This window comes from Anopheles maculipalpis, chromosome 3RL (genome assembly GCF_943734695.1).
Source record: "Anopheles maculipalpis chromosome 3RL, idAnoMacuDA_375_x, whole genome shotgun sequence".
Lineage (NCBI taxonomy): Eukaryota > Metazoa > Arthropoda > Insecta > Diptera > Culicidae > Anopheles > Anopheles maculipalpis.
This window is the reverse complement of record NC_064872.1, coordinates 86,122,097-86,136,449: the sequence shown is the minus strand read 5'-3', so window position 1 is coordinate 86,136,449 and position 14,353 is coordinate 86,122,097. Positions and strand designations below refer to the sequence as shown.

Below are 14,353 nucleotides of genomic sequence, written 5' to 3'. Positions count from 1 at the left end.
GCGTTATTCATTGCACTGACAGTAGAGCAGTAGTAGTAGAGTTGTTGGTAATGTTAGTTTCACGTTAATGCAATGGATAGTTTTGTCCGTGTTTGTGGAGCCGGAAACAGGGTGTTTGCCCCCTTCGTAATATGGAATCGGTTTTGTAGTTACAATTGCAATTTTAATACCTTAACGTTACGACAAAATCCCGCTTTTTCTTATTATTCCCCTATCTATATGTGTTTTATCAATTTGCTTCGCAAATAATTCTCTCTCTCTCTCTCTCTCTCTCTCTCTCTCTCTCTCTCTCTCTCTCTCTCTTCCTTTGTGGAAGCTTCGAGCGTATAAAACGTGAATTTTCTTCTATGCGGATCAAATATTCACTTCGGATTTTTCGTTTGGCTTGTTTTGGCGTCGTTGCTACTCCCGGACCCAGAATGCTTCTAGTGTTTCGTCTGCATTACGGATGGTTGTGCCGGAACAGGTGCAGCAACAGCTGGTGATTGTTGCTGTTGCGGTGGTGGCGCAACGTTTCCACCAGATTGCGGTGGTGATGCAACGTTTCCAGGGGATTGAGGTGGCTGTGCCGGCTGTGGTTGCTGTTGTGCTGGTGCTGGTGCTGCTGGCGCAGCTGCTGGTTGTGCTACATGTTGCTGTGGTTGGGCAGGAGCATGCTGGTTAGGTTGTTGTACATTGTTGTTAGTCTGTTGTTGCTGATATTGCGGATTTTGTGGGATCTGATTCGACTGAATTTGCTGCTGTTGTGCGTATTGCGGCGGATGTTGTTGCTGAGCATGGGAAGGTTGGCCTTGATAGTGAGGCGCGGCTTGCTGTCCCGTGTATACCGTCGACTGTTGGCCAGTGTAAGCAGGATTGGGATGCACCTGATGCGGCTGCACATTATCATATACCTGGTTGGGATGGACATTTATCTGCTGGCCATGATTATTGTATCCTGCTGGCGGAGATGGTCCCTGATGATGTTGCTGTTGCTGCTGATGGTACTGCTGTTGCTGCATCTGCTGCTGCTGATGGTACTGCTGTTGTTGCATCTGCTGCTGCTGCTGGTAGTGCGGAATTTGTTGCTGTGGAATAGCATTCGGATGCACCTGATATTGACCCTGAAAAAAAAAACAAGAAAACTCAATTATTATCAAATGCCAGGGAGAATAATCAGCATCATCAGCCACTGGCTTACATGTTCTCCCTGTGGATGATATCCCTGGGGCATGTTCGGATGTGGTGGCAGCTTGCCCTCCGCTATCAGCCGCTGAATCTCCTCTTGCCGACGACGCTCAAACTCCACGTACTCTTCGTGCGTAAACTGTGGCTCATGATCGACCGTATCCCATCCCGGATCTTTCTGGAACTCGTCCCGTTTCGTCTGCTCGATGAACTCCTCGAAACTTATCAGCCCATCTTTATTTGTGTCCGCCTCCTTAAACACGTGCTCCCGCATACGTTCCATCTCTTCCGCTCGCTCCTTCATATCGTCTTCCGGCGCTCCCGCTTGATACATCTTGTTCAGCTCATTTATGAACAGCACCTTTACCTCGTTCTCATCCCACATATTATTCCCGTCCAGATCGTGCAACATGAAGAACGTTTTCGGATCGAAATCCTGCCCATCCATGTGGTCCTGCTTTTCCCACACCTCCTCCAGCTGTGCCTTGTTGCCAGGGTGGTGAATTTTTTCATGATTATCATGCTTCGCCTGCTGGCGCTTCAGCTCCTCCTCGTACGCTTTCCGATGCTCTTCGTCAAGGTTGCGAAGTTTTTCTTGCTTTTCAAACTCTTTCTGCAGCTCGTACTGTTTGAACTCTTCCCGGCGGCGCCGATCGTTTTCCATCAGGTCCTGGGAGGTTTTAAGAATCAGCTTCTTCAAATCGTCAATTTCGAACGTGTGCGGATTAGCATGATCCACGTGTTCGCTAATCTTCAGATGGTCGCGATCGATTTCGTTTGTCAGCTCGAACTGCTTCGTTGCTAGCTCCTTCAATCGCTGTAGCTCCATGCGCTTCAGCTCGTCCAAACGCGACCGGACGTGGTGTCCGACGTACTCGAGCTCTTGCGCTATTACACCGGACTAAAATGGGGAAAAAAGGAAATAAACATGAACAATAAGACGAAGAGTATTAGCACACACACACAGTGAATTTCACATACTCGAATGTCAGATTCCGCTGCCTTTTGCAACTTTTCCGCAAAAACTGGATCACTTTCGAGGACATTTACAACCTCCTGAAGATATTTATTGTATTCAATAATATTCTGGGGAAGAAAAAGAATGAAAAAAATGAACTTTTAATACCAAATGAATGTTGCAGAAAATGGATGTACATACCTCCATACGTTCCACATTGCTATCCTCGTGCTTTTCTTCCTTTTCAGGTGCTTTCGGTTTTTGTGTTACAACCGGCAATCCCAAAATAGTTGATGCCATACTGGCCACCAGCACTAGCAGCACCACTAGGATGCTACCGTTACCTTTCATTTTGCTGGAAGTCTACTTTACTTCCGGCTTCACGGTGTGTGTAATAAAAGTGTGATTTTTATGGCACCACTACTGAAATCGAAACAAGATTGTAAACTGGCGTGAGATAAAGATCCGATAAGAAACTCACAGTCAACCGAATTCAGTGCATTGATAAACGTTCAATGAAGCGAATTGCGAACTGGCTGTAGTATGTAAAACTCCTCGTCAAGGACACCACTGGGAGCTGAAGGGAAAACCTTGGAGTTTGCACAAGTTAGTCAATTCAGCACGTGGAATGAAACTGTTTGCTTAAGGCCAGACAATTTAAACAAAGTGTTTTTGATGCTGGGAACGGCTGACGGGCTGACGAAATAATTGGACAACAAAATGCAAAAGAACACGTACGTACACCTACCAGCTGCAGCACGAAACGGAGAATCGATTGTGATTGTTTTCAGACGTCATGTTTTGAAGTTGTCAGGTGTTTTCTTCGTGGCATCGTTACCAAGGTGATTAGCTGTATGGCTGTGCTTAATTTCTGATAAATGCATCAAATTTTTTTGGAGGATAAATTGAATAAATTCTTATATAGCACCCAGAAACTCTCAATTTATTACACTGACATTCTTGTAAAAATTTCAGAAATTGGGCCATATATTTTATGTTCTAATTTATTATTTATAAACACGACGAGCACATCTGTTCTTAAACATCCTTGGCACGGATAGAGTTTAGCTGTCACCAACGTTGCAACGTCAGAGCGTGTCACGTCAAAAGAGTGGAAAAAGAGGAAAAAAGCAAAGTGCTGATTATATTGCTCCACCAAAAACGACGGTCCCAATAAAACACCTTCAATTTCCGATTTACGTGTAGAAAATTGTTTGGGAAGTAAAGTGCACAGTGTTGTCCTCGTTCTCCCCTAACGTATTGTATTGTAAAATTGGTTCCCCGCTAAGTGTTGTGTTTTCCACGCGTGTCGATAGTCGGGTGATTTGGGACTGGAATTTCCCACTGCTTCCCAGCCGACCCACCCGTTTTGGTGACAAAGTGTACGTGTTGGAGCGATTGAAAATTACATAGCTGGGCTCAAAGTTTCCACAACCAAACCAACACAGCAGTACACGAAAATGGCTGGTGGAAGTTCACCCTCGAAGGAGGACATCGATGCCATTTTCCATCGGTTACGATCACAGGCAACGAACAAGGTAAGCAATAGCCCATCTCACACCACCCCACACCTTCACAAAACACATGACGTGTTAGGGAGGGTGGGCGATTAAAATGTGTCCTTCAAAACGGTCCTTAAACCATGGTTTGCTTCCTCCCCTATAACCACTACGACCCTTGCAGAGCTGTTTCGACTGTGGAGCGAAAAATCCCACCTGGTCCTCGGTAACATACGGTGTGTTTATCTGCATCGATTGTTCCGCGGTGCATCGGAATTTGGGCGTGCATCTGACGTTTGTACGCTCCACCAATCTCGACACGAACTGGACGTGGTTGCAGATCCGCCAGATGCAGGTCGGAGGCAATGCGAATGCGGTAAGTCTCGTGGCTCCCTCCATCGATGCACTATGAAATGGATAATTCAATTAACAACTTTGTATTTGTATATTTTGTAGGCACAATTCTTTCGCCAGCATAATTGCAACACTACCGATGCGCAACAAAAGTACAACTCACGGGCTGCCCAACTGTATAAGGATAAACTGCTAAACAAAGCGCAACAGTCACTACAGCTGTACGGGACGACGGTAAGCAGGATAACACAGATAGACGAGTGTGTGTGTTTGTGGTGTATGCCTTTGCCACGTGTGTTTTTAATGGCACAAGTGCTGCTTTTTTGGCATTTTTACATAAAATTTGTTAATCAAAACGCACCTCAACTTAGGACAGCCTAAAACAGGCACTTCTCATTCATATAAATAGCTAAAATTGGCATTTTCGCTTTTCGTCATCAACCGTATCATACAGCTCCATATTGATCATGTGCAAGACCTGAACACTGCCAGCGAGAAGAAGGAGGTAGACTTCTTTGCCGAATGTGAAAACTTCGATGGTGACTCCACCGTCACGCCACAGACGGGTAAGGACGAGCGTAACAACAATCCCCGACCGAAGAACGATCCCGAGCAGGAAAACGTAAGTAAAGCTGGACGTTGTTTTATTGTTCAGTTGCTGCTTATACGTGGATTTCTTTTTTAACCCATAATGAAAACGTTTTAATTAAGAAAACTAATTTAAAAAAAGTAATAAAAACTCCATTCGCTTCCTTCTTTTTCCCTTATGTAGATTCCAAAACTGGCTTCCCTTAGCGCAACGCTCGACCCATCGGCTGGCCCTCGGGTCGATTTCCTCATCTCCGAAGTACCGATCGAACCGGTCAAATCGACGATCGGCGTACGCAAGATACAGCCCAAAAAGGGTGGCCTCGGTGCGAAGAAGGGTGGACTCGGTGCAACCCGTGTCAAAACGAACTTTGCCGAAATCGAAGAACGGGCCAATATGGCCGACAAGCTAAAGCTGGCACCGGCTCCCGAGAAGGTAATTACCGAGGAGGAAAAGGCCGAAACACTGGCCAGCGTACGGCTCGCTTACCAAGATCTTTCGATCAAGCAACACAAGGAAGAGGAAAAGCTGAAAGCGATCGATCCGAATAAGGCGAAACAAATCGAACGGCTTGGGATGGGCTTTGGAAGGGCCGCCGGTGTTTCACATTCGGCACTGACCGACATGAAAACGCTCACACAAGAGGAAACGACTCGAGGTGGTAGTTCGGTTACGAAAGCGTACGATCGGGATGATTCGTCTAGCGGTGGTGGCGGCGGTGGAAGTGGAAGTGGTGGTGGTGGAGGTGGTAGCAGCAGCGGTAATGGTGGAAACGATTTTTTCGATGACTATTCCATAATTTACGGGTTTTCCGGTAGTGGCAAGGGTGCCGATATGAGCGAAGCGACGCAGATGGGCTTCGATACGCTCGAACCGATCGACAGCAAGCGTCCGACGGTTAAGACGATGTTTTCACCGGCCGGTGGCAGCTTGAAGGGTGGCGCTAGTAGCAGTATTAGTGGTAAGGACATATCTGCCAGACGATTCCTTTTTTCGTGTTGGTTTAACATGTGGGATTTTTCCTTCTTTCTAGATCAACCAACTTATAGCCGCGGTGGAGCCAGCAGTAATAACAGCAACAGCACCAGCAGCAATCGAAGAAACACTAGCAATCAGCCCCAACCGGTCGATAATAGTGAGTTGGCACAGAAAAAGTTCGGCTCCGCCAAGGGCATCTCGTCCGATCAGTTCTTCGGGGATGAGCAGTCGAGCTACGAACGGTCGGCGAACCTTTCCAAATTCCAGGGCTCAACCAGCATCTCTTCCGCCGACTATTTCGGCCACGGTTCATCATCGATGGGTTCGTCGGGTGGTGGTGGTAGACCTGGTAAGATTGGAGCTTTGTATTCGCCTTCCTTTCCGTTAATATATTTTTTTTTCCTTTTTTAACCTCCTACTCAAGGTGGATCACGCGGTCCAGCACTGCAGTACAACGGGCCCGATCTGGAGGACGTACGGGAAAGTGTACGGCAAGGCGTCACAAAGGTGGCCGGCCGGCTCAGCTCACTTGCCAGCGATGTGATGAACTCGATTCAGGATAAATATGGTTACTAAAAAGGCAAACCACCACCGCGCACGGATCACAATCAACACTATTTTACGAAAGCTAACAGAGGTGAAACGGACCAGCAGCAGCAGCAAGGCCTGTTTATATTTTGATTTTGTATTAGAAAAAGATAAGTTGCATGGAGAACATGGGAAAAGAAAAGAAAAAAGAGCTCAACAGCTCAACCACGAGGGAGCTTCTGCGCTTTTGGTTGTTTTAGAGTATGTTTAGTTTAATGTTGTATGTACTGTACGAAAGTGTCGCTTATTGAAATACAGAAGCAAAAACAACAGCTGTTCTATTTGAACTCTTCAAACAACAACACAAGTCAACGAAAAACCCATTAATGTGTAATGTTTGTTTGTTCCGGATGTTTTTTTTTTCTCTTCTATATGTTGCTTACACATGCGATACAATTTGTGCCTTGTTTTTATGTTTATTTTACACGATATTTGCTTATTATAAAAAACTAATTTGCTTTGTAAAAAAAAAGGAAAATCAGACGGCTTAAATAATCTTCTCACGATAGCGCCTTACAGGAAATGTGCGCGCACCCAATGCTGTATAAGAAAGTAGGTGATAATGTTAGGCAATGATTATAGCCACACATATAGGAAAAGGAGAACAAAAGGAGTACGCCAATTTAGTAGAGGGAAATAAAAGAAAATATATAGAAATTACACTTACAGCGTCCTTTGACACGCGATACTTTCGCCTCGATAAAGTCACTTTTCCATACCATGGGTACCGGTTCTATTCCGCGTTGAGAGGAGATCGAAATAGATAGAGGATAGAAAGGGAGATGTTCCTGAACCACACTTTATTCCATTTATCCTTTCCTAACTGTGGATTACCGAAAATTAGCATTCAATGAAATGGCTACAATTGTTGAATTTTTTCTCAACGGACCAGTTTGGGGGGAAAAGAGCAATAGTAGAAGGCTTAATATACAGTGCTTCTAACGAAAATTCAAACACCTTGAGATGATGGGTTGAGGAAGTATTTTTCCCAAATTTCAGATATGATTGCAAGGACAGGTAGAACGAGCCAGTCTTGTACTTAAAAGAAAATGAGCAACGAAATATTTCGAAAAGGTTTCAACAACTTTTAAAAGCTATACCAGAAGCTAGCAGAATTAAAAATAGCCAGAAGATCCCGCGAGAACATGTGGAAAAGGGAATCGTAATTGCCTAATTCAGGGCGGAAAGAATATCGTCCTCCAACCCGAACGAATTCATTTCGATCTCAATGTGTTCAGACTTTCCGTTGAGGTACTGTAATTGTAACAAAAGAAACCATCCCGAACCGATCCGATTATGGATAACGTTGTTTGTACATTTTGTAAAATTTTGTATCATCGAAAGCGTATTCACGTACGCATGCATATTTGTGTATCGGTATGTTAGCGATTGTTGATACTATAAATAAAAGCTCTATACTCTGTGCATACCTTGCAAACAGGTTATCGGAATACGGGAAACGGAAATGGATTTTTTATTCTTTTTTTGAATTTGTTTTATTGCCACTCCTCTAAGGTCCAACGGTCAACGGGGAACGATTGGATATTCCAAATGGATTTTTAAAAAAGAAGCTGCTCTTTTGGACGAAACGCTTATGCGAAAGTTTGTCACTTTTTTTGTCTCTTTTCCTGTTGAATTCTTTCTCGAAGATGATTTCATTACCATCTCATTTGGGATTTTAATGTAGTAAAACCATTCGCCAGGGGTAAGGAAACGCCAACAGGTGCGGCTTAGGTTCGCAGAAATCGCACGCAACGGTTATCTGAGTGAGTATGTGTGTATTAAGTTGCTTAAAAATCAACCACTTCCCTATTTTCAGTAACGCACACCCCCCGTTTCAGTTGAAGGATGCAAATCAAAGTGGTTTGTTGATAATTTTAAAACACATTAATCCATTCGATCGATGGAAGTACCTCGCTGGATCCATGTGACAGTGAGGGATAAAAGTGTAAGATCATCCTAGGAGCAAATATTTCAATCGTTGGCTTCAAGGCTTTACGTATCAATGGATATTAGGCTTTATTAGACGTTTGGGAGCTATATTAGGGACCCTTTCTGAACGACATTCTGGTAGGCAAAAGCCTCGTTTAATTCACGTGATACGATGCTATGAATGGAAGATTCAGCGTATGAAGATCCTGGTCTCAATCTCATCCAGAGTAAGAGAGAACAAAGAAAAATCGTGACACCAAATATACGGAAATGTGGGTAGAATAAACTGCTATCAACCTGTCAATTATTCTGGATGTAAGTACGTGTACTTGATTTTCTAATCAATACACCTGCTCTTCACACAAATGCAAACATTTTTTTGTCCAAAACTGTACAAATGGTTCATAAATTCAACCATATTCAATGGCCCCGTCAATATTGCCGTGCGTGTCCTAACGTTCGGGAAGGCCCACCGCAATAATGCGATCCCACTCATCACGTGTGCTCCATTATGACCATCGTAGGATCTGCAATGGCTCTGCACAAGAGATTCCATTTTTGGGGGAATCGTAAGGATGAAACACAAAACCGGTATGCGGAATGCTATCGAATATTCTAATGCCTTGTCAGAAAAACGGGATTCCACGATCAGAAGAGGGTGTGTGTGTGTGTGTGAAAGTGTGTGTGTGATAAAGTTGGCTTTATAATCGGCTTTACAATATATCTGCCGAACAGTCGATTGGAAACGGTCAGTCAAGGATGGAGCGTGTTACGTGCCGGAAGACTTTAACAGTGGCCATCCTGTGCACTGCCTCGACGCTAGTGTTGGCGAACATTTCGCCCTTCTTCCCACTACGATCACCTTTATTACAGCAGCGTCTTTCAAACCGACGAATGTAAGATCCAGTGTTTTTTTTCCATTTTTCAAGTGTTTTTTTTTTCGAGTGATAATTGGGATAATATTTAACGTGCCGATAGTGTGAAACTAGTTCTTATTGGCGTGAATTATATTATTTAACTATAATTAGTAACATATAAGTTAAAGATCAAAACGTGGAAAGAGCAATGGTCGCCAGATAAAGAGTTTTAAACAAGGACAGTGAAACACTAAAGAAAACAAACAATCGCAATAACAATAAAACAATCGAACAATTATTGACCTTCGGATACCACCTGTACCACCACACAAAGCACGGTAACAAGATATGGTAATGAGTGAACGAACGAACAAAACAAAATCGTAACGATCTATTTTAAAATATTCAATAACACGTGTTCGAGCTTGCGGAAATACTCGTTCGCGCCAACTTACTCACACACATTCACACGGTGGTTGCCAGGCAACGTAAATCAAAGCTGTGTATCGTGTCATCCCGCCACGTGTTTGTTTCTGCATGAATGACAACCGAATATCTCGTTCGACTGGAACAAACAGTACAAGTGTTTTTATTGAACAAAAAGCACGTTTATTTCATAATTTATCGTTATCGGTTCTCAATCAAATCGAACATCACACACGGACAACAATGGTGCCCTTTATCCTGCACGATTGCAGGATAAAATGGCGCTAAGGTTTATTTGGTTTTGCCTGTTGCTTTCTAACACGCGTAACGGTTAGCGCTTCTGTGGTTGAACTGTTTTGCACGTCAAATAAACATTAATTAGTGTGATTCGAAGGGAAGCCGTTAGGGAAGTACGCCTGCTGGGCTGGAAAACCTGATTTCTAGTTGCGCGCGCGTTCACACACTCCATTTGCTCATCACACCGTTGTAGTTGCAGTAGTTGCAACTCGGAACGCTCAAGATGAGGACGCTCTATACGATCTACTTCCTGCTGGCCGCATCGTTTTTTGCGGGCGTTGTGATAGCGGGCGTTCTGCAGCTCAGCAAGGACCATCAGCTGCTGCGATCGGTCGCGCCCGAGGTGGCGGTTCGAAGCAAACGACAGCTGTTGCCAGTTCTTGGGTAGGGTTTACCGTGTGTAAAGTGGCGTAATGGAAGGCAAGAGCGAGTGGTTTTGAGTGATTACTTTTAATTGTAGTGAATTATGGCGCGGACGTGCGTGTTAAACCACCAACAGGTTGAAGGTAGTGAGATGAGTCATTGAATTGTGATGCAGCTTGGCTTTAAAATTTGTTTTGAACGATCTGTAGCGTTTCGTCTGTTGTGTTCATAAGAAATTTATTAGATTTTTTAAAACTAAATTAATGTCGTTGAGCCCTAATAAACACCGAGATATATCTTCAAGCAACTTTCTGAAGTGAAACGTTTGCCAGTTATGCCAGTGTCCGGCATCTATCGAAACAAGTGTATATCGAATGATCCCAGGCACATACGGTTTTTTAAGTATCCAACATTTTTGTGGAGGATGGTCTGGTCGTGTAAAAATACTCATTAGCTGTTCGCATGGTTTAATTCATCGACCAATTAATTTTCAATCTTGGCCCAAATTGAACGAATCAAGCTTCAATAGAGGTTTACTTTCTCTGAACCTGATCGCCTGTGTGAATTCTGATCGATTTTCTGCAGCTCTAAAAGCAGTATCTTGGAGTAGGGAGAGAACGGATGCTCTGAACCCCTTTGGCCCCTATTCGGGGGTGATCTTTTGATCGTTATTAGCTTCTGGTGTATTCAAATCGATCTTATAGTGTTGCTCCAGAAGACCTCGTGTTGGTTAACAGTCAGGGAGGGATATATATTTCGCTCAGAAAGGGTTAAAAATATGTTTAATACAAAAATGTACTTCTGCTTATTTTCAGTGGCTTCAACAACATCCCAAATTACGGTTTCAATCCACAGCCAAGGTAAGTGTGATGCTGTTAAACTCTGCACCCTGTTCTTTCTATTTAATCTCATATTATTCTATACAATCTTCTTTACAGTTTGTTCGGTGGGTCTGCTGCAACTGCTAGTGCAAATGCAAATTCGTTAGGTTTGAAGTTAGTATGCAATTTTTCGGTTTAAATTAAAAAAGCAAATAATTAATACTCACTCCTTGTTGGGCCATCCTTACAGTGGTCATAATGGAATTTCCGGTTCGAATGCTGCCTCAAACGCGCTTAGCCAAAACATTGGGTAAGTACCCCACGCTCGCTCTGCGTCCCTTTAGCTTCTACAATCTTATCAGATAATCTTTTCCGGTCTTCCTTTCATGGTTTGGAACCCCCCAGTGGCTTTGGATTTTCCGGCTCGAATGCCAACGCTAACGCCTTCAGCCAAGGGTTCGGCCCGGGTGGATTCGGATCATCAGCCGCCAATGCTCAGGCCCAATCGTTCCAGAGCGATGGACCGCTAGGATCGTTCGGTGCGTCTGCATCGAATGCGGTCAGCCAGGGTTTCAGTGCCGGACCGGGTGGACTGTCCGGTTCGGCTGGGTTTTCCGGCAGCCAAACGTACAACCTGCCAGGACAGCGTAAGCTTTCGCTGGCGTACTCGAACGGATTTTCTCTCGCCAACGGACGACCGACCGGTTCGAACGGGTTTAGTATAACGCAGAGCTGAGGATGGGTGTTAAGAGCGCACAGGGACAGAACAAAAATATTCAAGTTGATAAGCTAGCCTTAGTATAAAAAAAAAACACCGAGGGCAACTATTTATTTTACTTCCTACAATTACTACAACGATGGAGCTAAAATACCGCGATTAGGCTGGAGGTCGGCAGATGATTCAATTCGCTTCCCCGGGAAACAAAACTTGACGATTTATGCGTCGATTTTGCATGTAATGTAAGCTGCGTTATGTTTAGCAAGAATAAACAGAAACAAAAAAACAAACAAACATCGTCTTATCGCTTGTTTATTCGCTGTTTGTACCAATACAAGTAATCAAGCAGATAATAAGTTAGAGTAATATATTTGTGTAATTAAAAGTACAGATTAATCAAATATTTAGTATTTTATTATTTTAAATTTCATTTGAACTTTTTAGTACATACTTTTAGTACAGTTTTATGTGAGTTTCTCGAACAAGTTTTACATCAATGAAATGTTTCTTTCAAGCGTTCTATCTATATTGAGAAGGAAAAGCCTGTTTTAACCTTTAAATTCATAAAAAATCCTCAAACCAAGACGACTCTCAAGGCAAGAGGCCTCTCTACTATACTTCAAATTGCACCAAAGATAACGATTCCCACCACACAACTACTGCATTCGCACACCGATTCTTAGTATTTGTGCTGCAGCTAACAGATTATGTTGCCCCCAGTCTGTTTAACGTTAAACGTTTAACCCCACTGCTGCTTTCTCCCACGGTCGTGTGCATGCTCCAGCAACAAACACATCTGGCTGGGATTTAATCTGTAAACGCGGTTCGACACTGCGCCGTACCGTTCTCCCACCCAGACGAACTACACTCGCAACGCAAAATGCGCCACAATCCCTCCAAGCCAAGATCAGCCACGAGGGGGTCATACTTACTCGAGTCAGCTACTTGATCATGCATTCCACGCAACCGTTAGCGCTTGGTGGTTGTTTAGTTGCCCGTGAGCTGCTGCTGGTATACATTGCAGCTTCACACCGTTGCACCGATCGTTAATTAGTATCGCTGGACGCGTTAGTTGCAGCCCGCATAACCCAAGATGCAGCCCGTAAAGCGTTCCTGGTGTACAGTGATTTGTGTTGTCCTGATGCTCCTTGTCGGATACGTGCTTTCTATTCCGGTTCAAGATTCTGACAAAGTGAAGGACAAACCACTCGGTGGACTAGCGGACGGTGGTAACATACACGAGGAAGTCGTCGTCGGAGCATCCCTGTACGTACGCAAGAAGCCTGCCACATCGTTGCGTCGGCAGGAGCGTGAAGTAAGGTACGGTATACCGCACCCCGATACACATTGAAATGTCCCTTTTCTAGTTGCATAATGAAAAACGTAATTTTTGCTTCCATTCGCGTTTTTTTTTTTCGAACAGGCATGATGGCGACGTAACACATCACGGCACCTCACGCTCGAACGGGTTGGGTTCGCCCGAGAAAGGGCAACCATATTTGGGCAAACATCACGACAAAGTACTGAAAAAGTGGAAGAACAACGACGCGAAAGTGGAACACGGAAAGAAACAGTAAAAGAAAGTGTCCAGAGTCCTAGGTTGCGACTCGGTTCAGTTAATCAATCATTCCGAGCTTAACCTCTCGCTCCGAAAAATCAATCGGTTTATTGATTATTGCAATATGGTGCGCAGGATTTATTCGCCTGTTTTGTTTTGTGATGTGAAGTGACGTACAAACGCGACTTAAAAGGGTGATCAGATTAGTGACCTGTTCGTGTTGTTGCCTTTCATATCACACCGCCGCGTGTGGAGTTCAGTAAAGAAGGTAGAAAATATTAGCATTTAAATTAAGTACGGCTGTTGAATTAATAAGGGTTAAGATATGTGAGGTTTGCTTATGAAAATGTTGAAGCTCGAAATGTTTGAATAAAAAGTTAACTAAGCGAAGCTAGAGAATATTTAGTTATTTTTCTGTACCTATCCGCCTGGAATTGACTAGTTTAATGAAAAATCTGATCATTCAAGATCAATCAAGCAACAAATTCTTGTCCCTTGTGAAGAACAAATTACTTACTTCGTCAAGTACTACAGAACATTAAATGATCGTTCAACTCTGTACTAAATTTTATTGATCGATCATGGATTCTAAGAGAGTAGGATTAGCCAACAGTTTGCAACAGATCTTTTGGAAGTTTTTATTCTCAGGACACGACTAGTTCGAGAGATATTGTCCTGCCATTTTTGGCTGCCTTAATGGAATTGGGGCTTTCGATACAAGATGCAGTTTAATACCGAACGTCTCAACTTTATTGATTCGGAAACATAAAATGATGTCTCTCTGCATCCCAATGAGCTCCCATTAATTAAGGTTGTGTATTAACGCGCAATATTGTTGCAGTCCTGATTAAAAGATAAATAATAGGAGCGAAAGCCATTTCGTTTCGTTAGCACCACGAAACTTTGCACGGAACTACTCTGCACCGGCCGTCTCACATGTGCGCCAACCAAATAGTTGTTCGGTATGCAAAGAAACCAGTTCTGTTGCCGTTTTTGCGCCTGGCTGGGTGGCTGGGGTGGCTTTTGGTGCGTCTCTTTAAAACTATTCACTGTCGGTGGTGTTGGTACAGTGCAAGGGAATTCCCCATACTTCGGGCAGTGCGTCTAGTGCGATACGATCTTTGTGTCTGATGAACTGCAGCATTGAAACGCCGTCGATGGCCTACTGCTCGAATCCGCGTGCAGTCTCAGACTGCTCGAATCAGTAACGATCGTGAAGGGCTCACAGACACCTAGAAGCTGGAATTG

At 43.8% G+C, this 14,353-nt stretch overlaps 5 protein-coding genes across 5 annotated transcripts in view; 3 read left to right on the top strand and 2 right to left on the bottom strand.

The window, feature by feature from the left end:
• LOC126563470 (acireductone dioxygenase) overlaps nt 1-14,353 on the bottom strand; it is a 568,562-nt gene that overhangs the window by 493,680 nt on the left and 60,529 nt on the right. The gene's annotated exons all lie outside the window — the stretch shown is intronic.
• LOC126561883 (nucleobindin-2) lies at nt 426-2,476 on the bottom strand. The gene is made up of 4 exons (XM_050218244.1): nt 2,327-2,476; nt 2,149-2,253; nt 1,181-2,068; nt 426-1,103 (listed from the first exon to the last, which is right to left on the bottom strand). The coding sequence occupies exons 1-4, from the start codon at nt 2,474-2,476 to the stop codon at nt 426-428; spliced, it is 1,821 nt and encodes a 606-aa protein (XP_050074201.1).
• On the top strand, nt 3,579-6,124 carry LOC126561898 (ADP-ribosylation factor GTPase-activating protein 2). The gene is made up of 7 exons (XM_050218265.1): nt 3,579-3,663; nt 3,809-4,000; nt 4,081-4,212; nt 4,433-4,600; nt 4,751-5,528; nt 5,601-5,894; nt 5,970-6,124. The coding sequence occupies exons 1-7, from the start codon at nt 3,586-3,588 to the stop codon at nt 6,119-6,121; spliced, it is 1,794 nt and encodes a 597-aa protein (XP_050074222.1). The 5' UTR covers nt 3,579-3,585; the 3' UTR covers nt 6,122-6,124.
• Nucleotides 9,852-11,565, top strand: LOC126563690 (keratin, type II cytoskeletal 2 epidermal-like). Its single transcript, XM_050220334.1, has 5 exons — nt 9,852-10,029; nt 10,824-10,868; nt 10,947-11,003; nt 11,080-11,139; nt 11,235-11,565. The coding sequence occupies exons 1-5, from the start codon at nt 9,869-9,871 to the stop codon at nt 11,563-11,565; spliced, it is 654 nt and encodes a 217-aa protein (XP_050076291.1). The 5' UTR covers nt 9,852-9,868.
• On the top strand, nt 12,641-13,124 carry LOC126561117 (uncharacterized). Its single transcript, XM_050217062.1, has 2 exons — nt 12,641-12,867; nt 12,971-13,124. Exons 1-2 carry the CDS (start codon nt 12,641-12,643, stop codon nt 13,122-13,124), a joined length of 381 nt encoding a protein of 126 aa, XP_050073019.1.